Source organism: Mustela nigripes, chromosome 12 (assembly GCF_022355385.1).
Source record: "Mustela nigripes isolate SB6536 chromosome 12, MUSNIG.SB6536, whole genome shotgun sequence".
NCBI lineage: Eukaryota > Metazoa > Chordata > Mammalia > Carnivora > Mustelidae > Mustela > Mustela nigripes.
In genome coordinates, this window is record NC_081568.1 from 101,593,706 (window position 1) to 101,614,020 (window position 20,315).

A 20,315-nucleotide genomic window follows, 5' to 3' on the forward strand; every position below is an offset into this window, starting at 1 on the left:
TTTTAACTTTCAGAAATGTCCTCTTATGATTAATTACAAAACAACCAACCTTACAGTGTTGAGTAACTCCTCTCCATGGGGGCATTTGCCATAGAAGAATTTGAGACGTTGTTGTTGTTTTTTAAAGATTTTATTTATTTGTTTGACAGAGATAATAAGTAGGCAGAAAGGCAGGCAGAGGGAGAAGCAGGGAGAGCAGGCTTCCCACTGAGCAGAGAGCCCGATGTGGGGCTCAATCCCAGGACCCTGAGATCATCACCTGAGCCGAAAGCTGAGGCTTAACCCACTGAGCCACCCGGGCGCCCTGAGACATTGTTAATCCTTATGCTTATAAACTTTATATTATGCTAGCTTTATAATTCTCAGTAATTCGATGAAAATTATAGCAAACACCTATGTAATGTTACCACGTGATAGGGACTATCTTATAGAATCAGATAAATAAAAATATATATGCATATTATATACTTATATATAATGGAATATATAATATTCCAGATATTACATATCTATATATAGATATACATATATATATGAAATCTGTCATGTTATACTCTCAGCAATCATAAGAGGCAGAGGTTATTATCTCTATTTTATGCAGAGGCACAGAACAGATAAAAACTCTTTCCTAGTTAATATGGCTAGTAAGAGGAGAATAGGTTCACTCAGATGATCTTAACTCTTCCAGGATCTGCCCTCTTGATTACAAGATTTTACAACTCATTGAGGGCAAGGCCACTACTCTTTGTACCTTTGGGAATCTTGGAATAAATCGTGAGAATGATAGCAGAGCAGTTTCTTCATAACTGATGCTGGGCGCTCTTTCCAGGCCAGAGAGGAAAGACTGACCACTTGTTGGGAAGGATGTAAAGGCAGCAGACAGGAGTAGAAAGAACACTGTCTTTCCCTTCTGCATGTGTATGGAATAAGGTTCCTCAGTTTGGGCTTTTGCCATTTTGCCAATACTACCAAGCCAGGTGATACTGAAAGAACAAACCCAAAAATCCTGGTTGAGGCCGCCTGGGGAGACCTGGAATTACAGCCTCAGTCTGGCACTTAGTAGCCATGGAACTCTGAGCAAGTCACCTCAGCATCAGTTTCCTCGTCTCTAAATAGGAAAGAGGGCAGACGGAGAGGGGGAGGAAGGGATACGATGAGGCAAAGAAGGCATGTATTAACACTGTATAAATTATAGAAAACTACACAATCATAAATCTTTCTCATGATAACTCATGATTCCACTTCAAACGTGTGATCTCTGGGGCTCCTGGTGGGCTCAGTTTGGAGAGCATGTGATTCTTGATCTCAGGGTCATGAGTTCAAGCCCCATGTTGAACGTAGAGCTTACATTAAAAAAAAAAAAATGTGATCCTCATGACCTTTTTAAGCTTGTTTTTCTACCAAAGTATGTGTGTTTCAGTAGAAGGCAACATTTGTGGGTTTAATCAAACTTAGTTGCCTGGGTTCTTCAATCATCATTTCTCAGGAACTTTTTTTCCTATCCCATGATTCAGTTGAGGCACCTATCATCCCATCTGAAAGACGCCTTTGCTTTTGGTACAAACTCGCATGGGCCCTAAATGGCTAAGTTGATACTCGATGTCTGGTGATAAAAATGAAGAATCATGCCAGAAGAATTTTAAACAACTGGAAGTATTCCTTAGATTGCACAAACATGAATTTCTTTTCAAACTTGGGCAAACTGTAAAGCAGATGGTGGGGTGGGGGGGAGGGGACTCAGAGATACTACTGGTCAGAGCATCATCAAAGATGCCATAGGAGTGGATTGGCCAAGTCTAAGGGGCCACATCAACACGTGGTCTCATTTACCAACAATAGGACTTGAACACAGCTGCGGTGAACAAACTCCCTGCTGTTTTTCTTTTTCTCTTAATTCTTCCCTAGAATTAAGGTCCTTGGTCTCATTGGTCTGGTGTCTTACTTATTGCTGGAACAGCCAGGGAACCAGTCCTCCACCCAGTTAGTTGATTTATGGTGGTTAAACTATATCTAGAATATTGTGTTTGCATTGGGGTGAAGAGGGGGACACATCTTAAGATCATTGGCAAACAAATGGGAGCAAAACGGTTAATTCTGTTTAAATCTTATTGTGAAGAGGCTTAAGGAACTGGGGGTCTTGCTTGCAAAAAAAGAAAGTAACTGGGGGCTTTGCTTGCAAAAAGAAAGGAGTGGAAGAGAGGATGGGGACACAATTTGGGCCTCTCTGCAGGTTTGTGAGGGGCTGATGATATGGAAAGTGAATTCAACTTGTTTTTGCAACTCTAGAAAAATAGTATAACCTCTGTCTAACTCTAGAACCTCTAATGTCTTAGTTGCTTCACTTGTATAATCAGGGATTGGACTATTTCCCAAAGGTTCCCCTTAGTGCTGAAGTCCCATGACTAAGCAGGTCCAGTGAGTGGGATTCACTGGAAGGCAGGCCTCTCAGAGTGAGCTTGCTGTGTAAGAATGGAATGTTCCAATGTGTACTTGACAAAATAAATTCAAAATGAGCCACACAAGAAATTACATTTTGAGAAGAAACAGGTGAAATTAATTTCAGTCTGTGTAATCCAATATATTGAAAATGTCATAACTTCGATATGTAATTAACATAAGAAATTGTTAATTTTTTCATATTTAAACATTCATAATGTGGTGTCTGGTTTATACCTACAACACTTCTCAGTTTGGACTAGCCATGTTTCAAGTGGTCCATTGCCATCTGTGGCCAGTGGCTGCCATCTTGGGCAGCAAAACTTTAATGACCATGTGGATGCTTACCACATGTTAGACCCTAGTGAACGGCTTTACATGTGACTTTTCATTCAGTCCTAAGTCCTCTGAGAGATTCTGATTCTATAAATGAAAAAAGAGACTCATTGGGATTATATAAATTGCACAAGTCCACACAACCAGTAAGCCACAGGAGGCCCAAATGGTCCTTAGATCCGTCTGGTCCCAGTGCCCTTAACCATTAGCATACTGCAGGGGGAGACAGTGAGTTCCCTGTCCTGAAACAGGATAGTTAACTTACCTGTGAGATGTCTGGGGTGGAAATGTGGCGGTAGATTCCACAGGCGAGACATAAAGCTGAATTCCAACAGAAAGACCTACTGTAGCTAGTTTGTGCTTGAATGACTCCTTAACAAACAAACATTCTTTGTCCCTGGTAGGGCCCACTTTAGTGACCCCGGTCATTTTGGTCATTAGATACCCTCTCTAAAGAAACGAGCTAGGAGTTTTCTAGAAAGATAGATCATAAGTGGTTCTTAGAATTTTATTGCCAATATGAAACCATCACTGTGTTGACATTTTTTAAATCATCCAGTGCTTTTATTTTTAACTTGATGTTCCTGTTAAAGACATTAATGATGATTAGAAGAGGGAGTCATGTGTGCGGAGGAAACGAGACTTGGCTCTCTAAGCTACAGCTGCCTTAGGAACAGTGCCCTCTCCCCCAAGGCTATAATTAGCTGTGTATCCACCTTGGACTCTCAGGGGAGGGTTGGGACATTCCCAGACAGCCTGTAAATCCCCAGCAGGGAAAGGTCATGGGTCAGAGGAAATGGCTGTAATCATTCTTCTCATACAGACCTGCAGTAAATAAGAAATAACAAAAGTAATATTTACAAATGGTTTCTTGGATTTTATCCTATTTTCAAAAATAAGATATTTGGACTTCACTTTGAGGGCTTCCTCTGTCATTGGCCCCGATGCTTCAAAACATGAACAGTGTTTTGTTTTCATTTTCCCATTTTCGTGCCGTGTGAACATTTCCTGCTATAGATGAAGAAGAAAGACATCATCCAGTGATGGCACGCCAGGCCTTTGAAAGAAATGATGTTAAATCCAACAGGGCAGCAAGAACAGTGAAACTAACATCATCAATTAGACCTGTTTATAATTTAAGGCGGCTCTTTAAGTGTCTCTGTTTTTTGGAAGGGCAGCTATATCCAAAAATAATTTTCCCACTCATGTAAATGTACACACACACTTGACCCTTTGCCTTTTATGTTGAAATCTTTTTTTTTTTTAAGATTTTATTTATTTACTTGAGAGAGAGCATGAACGAGGAGAAGGTCAGAGAGAGAAGCAAACTCCCCATGGAGCTGGGAGTCCAATGCGGGACTTGATCCAGGGACTCCAGGATCATGACCTGAGCCGAAGGCAGTCGTCCAACCAACTGAGCCACCCAGGCGTCCCAATGTTGAAATCTTTTCACATCACTACATAAACCAGGCTCTGAGTAGGATGGCCATGAAGGACACATGTGAAATAGTACTGTGGTTTTAGCACTTTCAATGGAATTTCCTAGCTACTAGCACTTTACTGAGCGACTCCTCTATTTTCGGCCCCCTGGAGACAAGGACACAAGCCCATTTGTTAGCTCATCCACCAGACCTGAGGTTCTCGAACACCACCGGCCTCATTGCTGTGTCAGCTGGCTGCCAAAGCCACCCCAGCCCACCTGGGACCACTGCTCCCACTGGCCTTCCAAATGTTTCATAACTGTCTCAGACTAGGAAGAGTAATCATTGGCCTGACTCCTAAGGGCTTATAAAGTACTAAACAGGATCAGAAGCTTTTAGTAAAGAGGGGAGGGTATTAGCTATCATTCCTGCATCCTCTGCGGTAGCAACCCATAACCCCCCTGCTCATCAGAAGTCGTCTCCATCTAAAGAGAAGAAAAAGTACTTAGAGAAGGAATCAAATGACATACTTGTCCCCCTGTTACTGACAGCATAATCCCACAACATCCAGTATGTAAAACCCAGACTTTGAAGATAAAGCGTTCACAAACTTGCCTTCAGAGCACATGTGAATTTCCGAAAGACTCTTCTACTTTAAGGGGTTATCTTCAAAGCTTCATTTTTGTGTGCATTCTTGTAATACACACAGAGAAGCATAGGGGAGAAGCAGATTGTGGTTCAGCAACAGTGCCATCTGAAACTCTTGTCTCTTGCTTCTCCATTTTGTAAGGACCAAGAAGCTGATAATTGATGTGATCCGGAACCAGCCAGGGAACTCGTTGCCAGAAATCTTGGAGACACCAGCAACGACCCAACAGGTAATTGGCCTTTGAGTGTAAGATAATAAGTACCGTCTATGTGAGTTGACTTTCTTAATCTTCATGTCCGGTGTTTACTGTTGCCACAAGGACAGTGTCATTGACATGGTTTGAAAGTGAAGAATTTTCTGTGTTACTCTGGCAGCTGAGTTCAGTCATAAATGTAAACTCCTTAGAATGGGAATGAAATACAAAATACAACACCAAATGGATGTTGAGTGTAATTTTGTCCTTGACTAGGAAGATAATTCTAGGCCTTTGAAAGCCTCTGAATGTTCACTGTAAACCTTATCAGACTGTGAATAAAGATAGTTCTGATCAGTAGGATGGAGAAAAATACCTTTCATATCTTATGTATTTGTTCACTTGAGACGTGTCTCGCACATTAAAACTGTTTTCCAAATGCTTGAGAAGTGAATGTCTTGAGTGCATCTGGCCAGACCACCGTTATCGTGCTGTAAGTGACTCAAGATTCTTAACAATCTTGCATGAATGTTGTTATCAACATCTTCTAAAATGCATCGTCATGTATTCAGTTCATTCTGACTTAAGCTAATTCACTCCTATGGCTGTTAAGAGAGTTGCCACTCTCTAAACAAAAGTTAACAAAATTATCTAATTAGGTACTTCTTAGCAGAGCTACTCATAATTTTCCTGATTCACTCTTTCTTTCCTTAAAGATTATTTATTTGAGAGAGAGTGTGTGAACATGTGAGTGGGGAGAGGGGCAGAAGAAGAGGGAGAGAGAGAATCCTCAGGCAGACTCCCTTCTGAGCACAGAGTCTAATACAGGGCTCTATCCCATGACCCTTCGGTCATGACCTGAGCGGAAATCAAGAGTCGGATGCCCAGCTGACTGAGCCACCCAGGCACCCCATTCCTGAATAAATCATCATTTAATTGGTTGCCAAGAAATGACTGTATTTAATTCAAAAAATATATAGAATGAAACTTCAAGTTATCTGGGGTTTGTTAACATGAATATTGTTAAACAATGTTAGCGGAATATCCTACTGTCCTTATTGAACATTTAATTTTTCTCCAAATGTAGCATAGTCACAAGAATGCAGACTTCCAGGATCAACTACAGTCCTGCACCTCCTCACTGTTTAATTCTAGGCACTTAGAAAGGTTTCTCTGCCTCAGTTTCCTCAACTATAAAATGGGAATAATAATAGTGTTTAACTGTCAGCAAAAACAAATGATTTAAAACATGTTAAGTGGGTAGAATGATAACCAGCACATACTAGGTGTCTAATAATGTATTTAAGACCTGCAGATACTATTGTTGACCACTGACCTGATAAACTATTCCCGTGTACATGATATTGATCTACCTGTAACCTAATTATATCTGTATCCTTAGACTTTATATTGTGTCAGTCAGTTATCTAATGCAATGAAATGGGAAGATCACCAGTCTCCTTTTATTACTGGGGTTGTTTTTGTTTGTTTGTTTGTTTTTTTAATAACAACCTGTCCAAATTCATTCATTCATTTACTAATCATTTATTTGGGAACTTGGGATGAACTAAAATATTCTTACTTCCTTTGGTTCAAAGACACCCTGCAGATTTTTCAGAGTTCGTAGTTTGAGAATTATTCCTCTCCTAAAATAAAGGTCTCTGCCCTTGTGGCTTACCAATCTCCATAAATATGGTGGATGTGTAAGAGTTCAGTTGGGTTCTGGATGTTCACGGTGTTTGAATAGCTCTTTTAAGGAATAATGTAGTTTTAGTTCCCTCAGCTGAACTATCCAGGAATTGAAATCCTCCCACCCAGAGAATTATAAAATATCAGTTACCCACTATAATATGTTCATTACTAAGGTGATTTCTCATCTTAGCACTAAAGTAGCCATTGAGAATTTTGCTCGAAGTAGTCCTGCCACCATTGCCATATTTCTCAAAAAGTTGAAATAATTTCTTCCCGAAGACCTATTCAAAATCCGTGAAGAACATAGCTGATTCTTGCCTTTGGACTCTGATTTGAGGATTTCTTTTATTTATTTTATTTTATTTTGACATCAACTTGCCTGAACAGTTTATGAATTTGTGAGACTAGAGAACCAGAGAAAAGTCAATATCTTGATACTCCCCTTTCAGGAGACAGATCATGCCAGAGATATGGTGAGCCGAGCAATTATAGATTCCCAGGCTCCAGAAGAAATGAAGCATAGTCAGTCTATGGTTGAAGATGCACAGCTACCCCTGGAGCAGAAGAAGAGGAAAATCCAGAGGAACCTCAGGACATTGGAACAAACTGGACACGTGTCATCCAAGAATAAATACCAAGACATTCTCAACGAGATTGCCAAGGTTTTTGGAAATAGTATTCTTACTTCTTCACTTAGCAGACATTTGTTAATCGTTGGTCACATGCTAGGCACTCTCTCAGGTGACATAACAGACTCCTAGTTGTATTGCCATGGTCAATATTACAGATTATCAAAGGTTTCAAAGCCATTGATGACTTTTAATAGAGAAGTATCAAAACTTCCCTGCATCATTAGGACATTTGATGCACACCAGAAATAAATGCTTGGGAAATTTAATAGACAAATTTCATCTATACTTTGAAGCAATACCTACTAAGTTTGAGGGATTTTTTTAAGATTTTATTTTTTTAGTAATCTCTACACCCAACATGGAGTTCAAACCTACAACCCCGAGATCGAGTCACATGCTCTATCAAGTGGGCAAGCCAGGCGTCCCAATACTTACTAGTTTTAGAAATGACATTTCAATGAGAGTTCTTTCTTGTTAGTTGTCATATAGCCCAGTTGCTCTTAGGATCTGCCACTGAGGTAGTAACTCACGTCCTTGAGAATGTCCTCTGAGCAGCTGAGCCTAAATGCAGTTAACACTTCAAGGGCGCTTTCTGCTTTCTCAGCCTAAATTTTTACAGTTGGGAAACTTCCTGAGAAAAGGATCTCAAATTAGCATGAGGAAGCATCACAGGAAATGGATGAGATCTGTTTGCCAAGGATAAGGAAGTATATACTTGTGTCAAAAGGACCTTTCCTTCTTTTTATCCAAATATGCAAATTAAAATGGGTCTGGATGTTAAAGGCAGTTAAGTGATCAGGATAGAAGTAAATGTTGTTAACTTCTTGGTGGAAAATCAACTTGGCTTCTTTCTTCCATGGAAATTTAGGGTCACTTAGAGCAGTAGATTTAGTACTCCTAGCCTAAGTGATTCAAGGGAAGTCATATTTCTTTCCATAGCTCTGGGGTGGAAAATATTTCTCTTTGGGAATAATTAGTAGTGAAATTAATGCTTTTGCCTTTAAAAGAAAAAGGTTACCATGAAGGCATCCTCTAAAAGATTCTGTTTATTGGAGAATTGTTATTTAAAGGTGTGTGCATGTCTATCTGGATTCCTAGGGTAATGTGTTTTATTTTGTCAACATAAGGAAACTCAGAGTAAACAAACACTGTTTTCTTAAGTGAAACATTTTCATGATTTACCAGTTAGAATTACAAATAAATCTTATGTCTTTAAGTTTAAATATAGCCTAGTTCCTATAGGTTGTGAACAGTTTGGACAACTTAATGTTCTCTGAACTCTCTTTAAATCGAAGGAATAGTTACCAGAGTAAAATTTTTCCAATCAGTCTTGAGAGCTCAGTTGTTTTGCAAACCTTGAGAAATATTTTCCAGATAAAAAAGCTCATTGGGGTTTGGGGAGGCTTTTTTTTTTTTTTTTTACTTATTTCTAAAATGAATGCACTGATTTATACGTGTAAGCCTTTCCAGGTAAAATATTGTTCTAAGTGGAATGTTGAACACATTCTGAAGAAATTTGTATCTCCTGGAACAGTCTTCCTTAGGCCCCTCTTAAAACACTATTTTTCTCAAATTAATTGTATGGTTATTCCAAAAATGCTTCTCTGTTTTTCCATCAAGGGAAAAATAAACCTTAGCAACTCTGTTAAAGTGAAATACGGACCCTTGCCAGTCTGAAGTATAAGCAAGGAAGGAGGGACACTTTAGTTTTCAGAGACTAAGGTCACTAAGGGAAGCTACAGGTTAATGGTCACAAATAAGGATTTAATAGTCCACATTCTTCTTGCCCCACATTGGCAATATCATAAAGTCAACTTCTTAAATCTCGTACCATAGCCTTGACTTGTTCTTTTAGGACATTCGAAATCAAAGAATACATCGTAAGCTTCGGAAAGCTGAGTTGGCCAAACTTCAGCAGACCCTGAAGGCACTTAATGAGAAGGCGGCATTTTATGAAGACCAGATTAATTATTATGACACCTACATAAAGACTTGTTTAGACAACTTAAAGAGAAGGTAAGTTAAAATTCTGCGTCTGTTTATGGTATCCTGGTGTTTAGGGGTATCTGTTCTATGATCCTGGACAGTTCAGCTTGGAAGCAAACTGCTTGCTTTATTTAATAGCCAAACACTAGAACCTCAGTTTTGTGATTTGCCTCTGTGATCTCAGAAGTGCATTTCAGAGCTTTTTAATTGCCCATTGACGTTGAGATTCAAGTTGTATTTTAAGCAAGGGGCTTTAACACCTGCAGAAGCACTCTCCTTTCTTCTTTTGTCTGTTTTAGTCAAAGGTGCCTTTGAACACTGATAAAAATTAAAGTTACTCTTGTTTTTTGAATGTTTACAATAGACAATATTAAAATGTTAGATAACTCCTGGTATTTGCTAACAGCCTAATGATTTTTTTAAAGATTTTTAAAGATTTTTTTATTTATTTATAAATAAATATTTTATTTATTTATAAATAAAATATTTATTATTTTATTTATTTATTATTTTGAGAGAGAGGGAGCACAAGCAGAAGGAGGGGGAGAAGGAGAAGCAGACTTCCTGCCTAGCAGAGAGCCCAATGTGGGGCTTGATCCCAGGACCCTGGAATCATGACCTGAGCCAAAGGCACCCACAGAACAAACTGAACCACCCAGGCGCCTACCCTAATGATTTAAAACTGCTTAGTGGGGCCCCTGGGTGGCTCAGTCAGTTACGCATCTGACTTGATTTTGGTTCAGGTCATCATCTCAGGGTCTTGAGGTAGAGACCCCTTTGGGCTTTGTGTTCAGCAGGGAGTTTGCTTGAGATTCTCTTTCTCCTCTGCCCTCCTTTAATAACCACCCCCCCACCTGTACCTGCTCTCTCTTTCTCTAAAATTTTAAAAGCCTTTAAAATTGCTTAGTGGTTTTAAAAAAATATTATTGACATAAAAGACAAAATTTGGCAGTTTCCCATTACCCATTAGCATACATATTGCAGATTTTTTTATACACGACATAGCCACTTTTAATGAGTATTCTATGCTCCTAATTGTTCTTACTCCTAGACTAAGGTCGATACTAATTGAATTTTAATTACCCATTTAAATATGTAATGCAATATTTTCTTGTAATCCATGTAGTCAAATTGACAGTAGGAAATGGTGCTGTACAGAAATATCAATTGCATTAATCATAGAAGATTTGATGAAGGGAGATAAGCAAATTAAACCCCATCTATTTGGGCCCCACTGGCTCTGAATTTTAATTCATTTGCTTGCAGCCTGTAAATTACTTTTGCTCTGTTCCTGGGAAGAAGAAGTTGATCAAGATAATAATACCCAGTAGAAATAAGGTTGTTAGGGCTTTTGGTTTGTTTTTGTATTTTGTTTTTTTCATATTTATTGCAACTACTTGAAGGCATTTTTACAAGGTCAGCAGTTAGGGGAGCTAGATTTGCATTCTAATTTACTCTTATATTATGTGATCTGTGACCCAGCCCAGTGAACTTCTCTCGAACTTCAATTTTCTCATCTTCAAGGTGGCAGGAGGAGGACTAGCCTCACAAGCATTGTTAGGAGAGGTAAATGAAACAATAAGAAAGGAATCTGTTTATTTCAAAGCCCTATGGAAATGTCAATTTTGCAAATGTGGGAGATTATTCATAAAGTACTTAGAACATTGCTGGCCACATAGTATTTATTAAAGAAACTAAAGAAGTCTTAGTAACACCTTTACTTAGGAGTATGCAGTTGAGATTAATGAACCAAAGCTGCTTGCAGAATGACTTAATATAGCCATGTAGTTCAACATGCCTGAGAAAATAGAGGGCAACTTTTATGAAAAATGTTAGTCTATCATTCAAACTTCAGTCACTTTAAAAATAGCTTCCTCTTAGATTTCAGTAGTGAGGTTTTAAGGCCTAGGGAAAATTGTCACCTCTTATTGCAAAATAGAAAGTTTCATATTCAGGGCAGTGAGGCCCAGTATGAACTGTGGTGGGTACCCCAGCATGCTTACTGTGCCCCTAGAAGCCTCTGACTTTACCATCACGATAACACAGTTTGTTCTTATTTTGTCAGAAATTCTCGAAGATCGATTAAACTAGATGGGAAAGGAGAACCCAAAGGGGCGAAGAGATCTAAGCCAGTGAGGTACACGGCAGCGAAGCTGCATGAGAAGGGTGTCCTCCTGGGGATAGATGACCTTCAGACAAACCAGTGAGTGTGACCCAGAATCTACACCCAACACAAGTGCCCTTTAATCATGCCCATAAAATCTGACTCTCTTCTGTTCAGTTTCCTGTGGCCTTTGAAGAGAGCTTCATTTGGTCTGTCAAGGCTTACCCCCGATTACAGATGACGGGGAAATACATGTGTTGTAATCTCTAGTCTTCCCATCAGACCCCGAGTATCTGGTGCTATGGATTGTAGGAAGTACCCAGGAGGTCACTGGGCTTCCCATGCCTGGACCAGTGCGTTTGGATTTGCCAGCCTCCCCTTTCCCACCAAAAGAACTGAATCATATCAGTGAGAATGAAAAGCTGTCTTTTGGTCTAGAATGATAAGGGTTGTTTACAAGGGCAAGATAGTACCATTCTCATTTCAAAGCCACAAGCTGTGTGCCAACACGTGGGTCAGAGCCACGCGGTATGCTGTTGGGATGTGCATTTGACCTAGAGGGGAACCCTCCTCTGTAGCCCCATACCACGTTCCAGTAGATTCTCTGTGTTACAGGGACCATGAGTCTTGTGCCCCATAAGTGCTGGGACGGGGGGATGCCAGACTCCCCATGTGTGCTGCTTTCTGGCTCCAGCCTTCTCTCCAGACCTGGCCTCTACTCCATTCATCCCAGCAAAAATTCTCCCGAATACACCCACTCAGAGAACATGGTTCCTCATCTGTTTATGTTATTTAAGAACAGAGCCATATTTTAATAGCATTTCTTTTGTAATAAAGGACCTACTTCAATGCTCTTGGCTACAGTCCCAACAGGAGCCATCAAACCTAGTTTCAGTGAGCAGAGTGGGAAGTGAGATGATGGGAGGTTTCTGAGACTTCCTTAGAATTTTCGCAGTGGACTTTGCACTAAGCATGGAAACTAAGAATTCTGCTAACTTGTGTCAGCTTTACATATAAATTTGCAGTTCCGCACCTGTAAGTGTCCCTTTCTTCATTAGGTTTAAAAATGTTACATTTGATATCATATCTACTGAAGATGTGGGCATCTTTGATGTCAGATCAAAATTCCTTGGTGTTGAGATGGAAAAGGTACAGCTCAATATTCAGGTAAGCTGGGATTTCTGCAAAGTGGGGGGTGAGTTGTATAATGTGGGTCATTTATGCCTCCCCTGGCTTATGCCCTTCATAACAGTGAGGTTCACCAGAAGACCGCTTCCAGGATTTTTTGCCAATATTAGCTTTTTTTTTTTTTTTAAGATTTTTATTTATTTATTGAACAGACAGAGATGACAAGTAGGCAGAGAAGCAGGCAGAGGGAGAAGGGAGGAAGCAGGCTCCTTGCTGAGCAGAGAGCCCAATGCGGAGCTCCATCCCAGGACCCTGAGATCATGACCTGAGCCGAAGGCAGAGGCTTAACCCACTGAGCCACCCAGGCACCCCAGCCAATATTAGCTTTTTAAGATTGATGATTTTTTAAAATCTCTGATTTTTCAAAATATTGGAACCTAAAATGCTTTTAGATGGCAAACCATAGTGGCCAGTGTTTCTAAGGCATGTTTCCCTTTTTTGAAGCTTAAAGCATAACATGGTATAAAAGTATTGAGAGCTGTTAAGGCTGGAAAGTTTTCTTTTATTAGGAACTTGGATTTTTTCCGAGACTACATAGGCCCAGTATTGGAACTTTCCTGACCTCATTTCTCCTTCTTAGGATCATTTTTACATTAGTGTGTTAAATCAATTAAATGCTTAGGGGACACTTGGGTGGCTCAGTCTGTTAAGCGTCCAACTCTTGGTTTTGGCTCAGGTCCTAATCTCACCGTTGGTAGAGGGATAGAACTCAGCACTAAGTTTGCTTCAGATTCTCTCTTCCTCTCCCTCCTGCTCGCATGCTCTCTCTCTCCCTTTCAAATTAATCCTAAATAAATAATATCTTAAATAAATATCATACATAGAATCTTTTAGGGGCACCTGGGTGGCTTAGTGGGTTAAGCCTCTGCCTTAGGCTCGGGTCATGATCTCAGGGTCCTGGAATCAAGCCCCACATGGCGGGGTGCCGGTGGGGGGAGCCTCTGCTCAGCAGGGAGCCTGCTTCCCTCTCTCTCTCTGCCTGCCTGCCTACTTGTGATCGCTGTCTGTCAAATAAATAAAATTTAAAAAAAAAAAGAGAGAGAGAAAGAGAAATTAGAACTAAGTATGATAAGGCCATTTAAATAATGGAGTAAATTAGAGTCTAGAGGGAAAATGAAAGATAATGTGCAATTATGAAAAGTATACATAAGGAAACAGTATTGTTTTCTACTTTATTTTAAATGTCACTAAATGGGGGGCGCCTGGGTGGCTCAGTTGGTTAAAACCTCTGCCTTCAGCTCAGGTCATGATCTCAGGATCCTGGGATGGAGTCCCCCACTGGGCTCTCTGCTCAGCGGGGAGCCTGCTTCCTCCGCTTTCTCTCTCTGCCTGCCTCTCTGCCTACTTGTGATCTCTCTCTGTCAAATAAATAAATAAAATCTTTTAAAAAAAATTTTTTTTTAAAGTCACTAAATGTATCCATCTAACAATTTAACTAAAAAGCTTGAGTTACCCTAGATACCACTTAGATAAATATGGAAAGAGAAAAGAATGTGCTCCAAAGTGAATTTTCTTGGTTAGTCATTCTTCTCTAGGCAAAGACCTATCATGTGCTTGTGAAGAAGGAAATGACCCAAGGCCAAGCAACATCAACTGGACAGATGAATTCCAAGTGACTAGGAGATACCTGTTCAGAGAGGCCTCATGGGAATTCCTTGGAACAGTGGTGCAAATGCCAAGCTTCATTGGTTCTTTTGTTAAGGATTTAGTGTGCAAGATTAACTATCCATGCCATTCATCTATACACACAATTGATTGTGAAATGTTACTCCTTAGCTGCATACAGGTGGCTGATATGGCCCAGATTTCCAAAGTCTTTAACATATCATGAGGGCTAGCAACATAATTTGTAGAGCTTGATGCAAAATGAAAATGGACAGCCCCTTATTCAGAATTATTGAGAATTTCAAATTAGTAAGAGCAGAGCATAAAACTAAGTGCAGAGCACCACTAATCATGGGACCCTGCAGAGGTTAAATATCCCAGCAGCCAGCCCTTCATCTAATAGCTAATAAAATAAGACTTCTGTTTATACATAAAGCCTTCAGACAATTATATTATCACATGAATTACCAAGGACTGACAACAGGACAGAAATTTATGAGAGAATCCAGGGAAATCGCTTCTAACATTGTTTCTAGGTCCTCTTCTCCCTTCATTTCCTAAATGAAATCCTATAAAATCCTAATTAAATCCTATAGGTATTGGCAGTATACCTACCAGGGGTGTGTGACTTAAGTGAAGAGGTTCTCCTTGCACATTCTCCTTGCATACATAATGGCCAGTGTTCATCAAGGGCTCCAGGGTTGACTGTCTTCCTTTCCCAGGTGAAGAACTGAGATTCAGAGAGAGCTCATTATACAAGAGGCAGCTGGAGTCCCAAGTTCTCATCACTTGGTTCCATTGCCCTTCTCACAAGACTCCAGTTAATCCTGACAAGGCATGGTGGCATACAAAGAGTTTATAGACCTTAATCTCCTATCCCCAGCAGCAGCCCTGTGAAATTGGCAGTGTTCTCCCAATTTACACACAAAAAGCACAGAACTTCAGAGAGATTGTGTGAAGTTGCAAGGTCATAAAATAGGAAATGGTGAGGTTAAGTCTCAAATCAGATCTTCTATTCACAAGTTTGGTCATCTTCTTTGCTCTCCACCTTGGTGGCCCATCTGATTCCCCTGCAGACACGCACAGGTGTCTCTCACCTTGTGTACAGTTGGAGGTAACTGAAGAGGTAGAAGAGGCAGCTAGGAACAGCCAAAGTTCTCTCAAAGGTGATTCCAACTTCTGTAGGGAGACTTGTTTAATATAGGTAAAGCCATTACCATTAAGAACCAAGAAGTTTGCGGTGCCTGGATGGCTCAGTTAAGCTTCTGCCTTTGGCTCAGGTCGTGGTCTCAGGGTCCTGGGATCAAGCCCAGCAATGGGCTCTCTGCTCAGCTGGGAGCCTGCTTCCCTCTCACTCTGCCTGCCTCTCTGCCTACTTGTGATCTCTCTGTCAAATAAATAAATAATAAAAATCTTAAAAAAAAAAAAAAAAATCCAGGAAGTTTCCAGAGCTAGGAACAGGAAAATGAGGAAATGAGGTCTGGGTACTAGGCTGTGACAGCTCAAGAATGATATCTTATATTTGGGAAAGACCCTCTCTCTTGTGGTATTATGAGACATCACTGCTTATCTCATGCATATGACTGGTGTGACCCAGTTTCTGATTTTAACAAGAGTTGATTTCCTTTGTTTATATGGTGGCAGTGCAACACAGAACAATAGACCTGACTTGAGAGGGTAAGGATTTGTTCTCAATACAGGAGCCTAGATCAGGAAGAACTTGCTTTATACAGGGTTCCCCAAATTTCTATCCTAGAACTTTACTACATGACATGATCATTTATCCCCATTTGCACATACTTACTTGTAAAGTCTACATGCTACTATATATTACTATACTCCAAATATACTTTATAAAATACATACACAAAATCTAGATGTTTAAAGAATGAGAAAAATAAGAATAAATAGAAGTTCTCATATTCTTTTTGCTCCTCAAGTAATCTCCTTGCTTGCTCCACTTTAGAAAACACCATTGTTATAAAGGATATACTCCGTCTTGCTTGAATATTTGAGTTTTTCAATTAAAACGTATTTTAAATATGTATATGTGCATAAATTTATATGTATAAGTACATATCTGATATTAATTGGAGGTGGTTTTCTGTTATACAGTGCTTATCAATTCTAAAAATCTATCTTCTTCCATTTAGGTAAGTGATTCTCAAAGTATGGCACTCAGACCAACAATGGCATCATCACATGGGAACTTGTTAAAATGCATATACTTGGGCCTCACACCAGAGCTACAAAGTCAAAATGTCTCGTGGGTGTGGCCCAATAATCTGTGTTGTACCTAGCTTGTGCTTTTAACTGAATGATTTTGATGCATACTCCATAGTTAGGTCAACTGAATCTTATTTTTGTCCCCAGATTCTTCTAGAATTTTTTTTAAATGTGCAAAATGTCAAATTTGAGATTTAATGATGATCTTCGCAATTTCAGGATTTACTTCAGATGCAGTATGAAGGAGTAGCTGTAATGAAAATGTTTGATAAGGTTAAAGTGAATGTGAACCTTCTCATATACCTGCTGAACAAGAAATTCTATGGAAAGTGAAGTGCCTACGGAAACTTCATGGAATCTGTATCATCTGGATTAAGAAATGAATCTGTTTAATATTTTTGTGGTTAAACATGATTGAAATCACTGCTTATAAATGTGTGATTTTTTTAAAAAAACGAAAAAGACCAAAACTGTTCTGAAGAATGTACCCATGTGCCTTTTTGATAATTTGATACTATGGTAGAATAATCCAAAAAGATGAATTAATGTAAACACTTCCACATTATACTGTGGTCTAGGTACTCTGATTTAAAACTTTGGACATTCCGTGATTGGTTTTAAAGTAGGGAGAAAATAAGTTTAGTTGACTAGAGACAAATCTGTAAACCTATTTTCCTATGAAAAAAATTTTAAATGTCCCATTTGAATAATGTAATTCTTCCTAGGTTTGTTTTTGGGTTTTTGTTTTGTCTTGTTTTTTGTTTTTTGGGTTTTGTTTTGTTTTGTTTTGTTTTGTTTGGCCTATGGAGAAATGGAGACCTAATTATTTGTAATGAATTATTTACACAGATTCTTAGTTCTAAGCCCTACCTTCTGGGAATTACCAATTTTAAAGAAGTTTTGTGCAATTCAAAATGAAGTTTTTATAAGTAATTGAAAGTGATAATACAATAATACTTTCTGTATAAAAGTATATATTTTATGTGATTTATTCCTACTAAATGAAGTGCACTACTGCCTCATAGTAAAGACTCTTGTTCCCAGAGCCTTTAAGTGACTAAGGAACACCACGGTAGCGATCTTAAGCCCCACCTCCACCCCTCACAGTTTATTTGAATACTTAAATTGGGCCTCTCAATTTTTTGTAATGCAATAAAATCAGTATCTAGATGGTTTTTAAATGTATTCTTTGAAAATTGTTTTATGTAAAATAAATGTTACTGAATTATGTAAATTTGGCTTTTTAGTGGTCTTCATCTAAATCTATTGAGTGGGTAGAAGGTTCTCGGGCTGATCAGGAAAAGAAACAACATGCCTATAGCTGTACTTGGTAAGGTGCAGAGTAAGCTTCTGTGACCAAGACATCCAAAGGCCTGTGGCTGGAACAACAGAGAGGTTTGTTATTGTCCAATTCAGCAGTTCAAAGGTAAGTGAGCAGGCCCACAAGGTTATCTAGAGCCCAAGCTGGCCATTTGGCTCTGTCCTTATCACTGATTCCCAGCCACAGAAGAGGGAAAGAAGACCAGGGCCTGCGTGTGTCACTGCTGCTTACATCCGATTGGCCAAAACTTAGTCATGCTCCACATGCTTCAACAGAGGCTGGGAAATGAGGTCCCCAGCCAAGCAGCCAGGTACCCCATAAAATGCTGGGGTGAGAGGGTGCTATTACTGAAAGAGTGATGGCTGGAGACAGGTTAGCTCTCTCCATGACAACAGTAATCCAGACTCTCAGGCTGGAATTTGGTATTCTGTTCATTCATTCAGCAAGCTGTATTTTCCACAGCGTTTACAAAGCATTGAGAAAGTGTGACTTATGCACGTTTTACACAAATGAACTTTAAGTGTGAGGCCAACAGAATTTGGCAAGTTCAACTTTTTAAAAGTAGAATCTGTCCCGTTAGCATTTCCAACTGTATGTATTTTCAACAGAGAGAAAATGCTCTTTATCAAAACAATGGTCAAAACAGTGCTCACTGTCTTAACAGTGAGTAGATGTTGGGGGTGGCGTGTTAATGGAGTAAACCTTAACACAGACCTGCATACCTAAAGGAATCAAATGAATATACGCTTGCATAGGTGTCATATTTGAATAAATCTTGTCCTCCCCTGCAGCTTCATTACATGAGAAACAGGAGCCAGGGACGGTAGAAGATAGGTTAGACTTCCTCCCTTGCACTCCAGGAAAGATGGTTAATGGAAATGTGTCAGAGGAGCCCAAATTAAGGAAAAATTGCTGGGAGGCAAAAGTTAATGTTTCATAGTATCTTTGAAGGGAGTTTGTTTCATTGCAACACTAAGCATTATGCTTGAATATTATCTGGATTAGTATAGACCTTTGTATCCTGCCAGTACCCTCAAGGAAAGAGGTGAATGTTTTCTCTCCATTGGCCCACAGCATAAGGCTGTTTTTGAAGATACTACCAATGGCTACTTGAGATCGTTGAGGCACATGAATGAAGGAATAACTGAAAAGGAGAACTGGGATGAAGAAAAGGAGTGAACACGAAGAAGCCAGTGGAGGTATGGATGTAGGGATGGTTGAAGCCAAGGCGCAGGGCCCTCCCAGAAGGACTGAACCCCAAGCCAGGGACAATATAATCCTGGCCGTATAATCCTGAGCCACTAAAGACTCCTAACCATTGTAGAGGAGGAAAAATAATTTTCCCTCCTCCTGCGTTTGTGGCTGAGATACACTGTAATAAAAAAATACCAAGACAAAAACAAATGTAAGTTTAAAATGCATGTCTCATGTATACATAGGAAATACCCAAGAAAACTGAGAAAAACTCCTTGAAATAGCCCAAGCCCTCACCTTACTACCTTCAGCTAAAGACAAAAGAAGGATATTGGGGGCACGGAGCAGGGTAATTGATTGGGTGGGGTAGGGGGAGAGATAGTGTTGCACTTCAGGGGAAGGTGAGAAGAGGAAAAGTTTGGTGAGATTGACCTTGCCTGGAAGATAAGCCAGGTGAATAAGTGATGTCCAGCAGGAACTCTCTTCCTGGTACAACCTCCCTTTCTAATGTAAATTTTCTTCATAAATGAAAATTGCCATTATAGAAGGATAACTTTTATTTTCAGAACTTCTCTTGTGTCAGCAGTTTCACAAAATAATCACTTCAAAATAAACCCTATGCCAAAGAGGCCTATTTTGGAGTGGAACATTCAGCTACAAATCAGCCTTCCCCCACCAGAGCTCATCTTTCCCTACTCTGTGAGAAGAAGAAAAACTTTTTTTTTTTTTTTTTTTGCTTTTTAAAACACTTAGCCACTGAAACTCTAACTTGATTAAGTCTAAAGCTGGTTCCTTGATTTTGATGTATGTCATGTTTCCAATATTACAAAAATGGTCTTTGGTTGGAAGATTGAGAGTTCGTGCTCTCGTGCTCCACTTTTTAGCACCTAGACATGAAAAAGGGCATAAGCTGCATTCTAGCTACTCTCAAAGGATGTGTTCTAGTAATCTCCAAGAGAGAAAACCTGAGCCTATTTTAATATTCTGGAAGTTTGTGGTGAAATAGAGACCAACGCAATATGACCATTGTCTGACAAGTCACTGAAAGACCAGAATTGTAACATGTGTGTTAGTGTGTGGGGGTGGTGGGGCCCTAATTAGAGGTACTGTTCATGACGGGATTTTTAAGACTTTGGCTGTGGTTGAGCAGGGATTTGTGGTATTCCTCAAACATTCTAAGAGGTGAACCACGGAACTCTGAATGTTGATAGTTGATTGTATTTTAAGAGATTCTGGGGAACATTGGATCCTATACAGCTGATCAGCTTTTGAAAACCTGTTGCCTCTGTTACTCAAACCAGCATTTGGCTAACAGGTAAGATAGAGCCCCTG

At 39.6% G+C, this 20,315-nt stretch overlaps 1 protein-coding gene across 1 annotated transcript in view; it reads left to right on the top strand.

The window, feature by feature from the left end:
• Positions 1-17,702, top strand: part of IQGAP2 (IQ motif containing GTPase activating protein 2) — a 296,704-nt gene extending 279,002 nt beyond the window's left edge. Inside the window, exons 31-36 of the mRNA XM_059418098.1 lie at positions 4,984-5,071; positions 7,177-7,389; positions 9,215-9,375; positions 11,411-11,548; positions 12,508-12,616; positions 16,688-17,702. Of these exons, the coding sequence (XP_059274081.1) occupies positions 4,984-5,071; positions 7,177-7,389; positions 9,215-9,375; positions 11,411-11,548; positions 12,508-12,616; positions 16,688-16,801 (823 nt within the window). The 3' untranslated portion in view covers positions 16,802-17,702. The remainder of the gene's footprint in view (positions 1-4,983; positions 5,072-7,176; positions 7,390-9,214; positions 9,376-11,410; positions 11,549-12,507; positions 12,617-16,687) is intronic.
• The last annotated feature ends 2,613 nt before the right edge of the window (positions 17,703-20,315 follow it).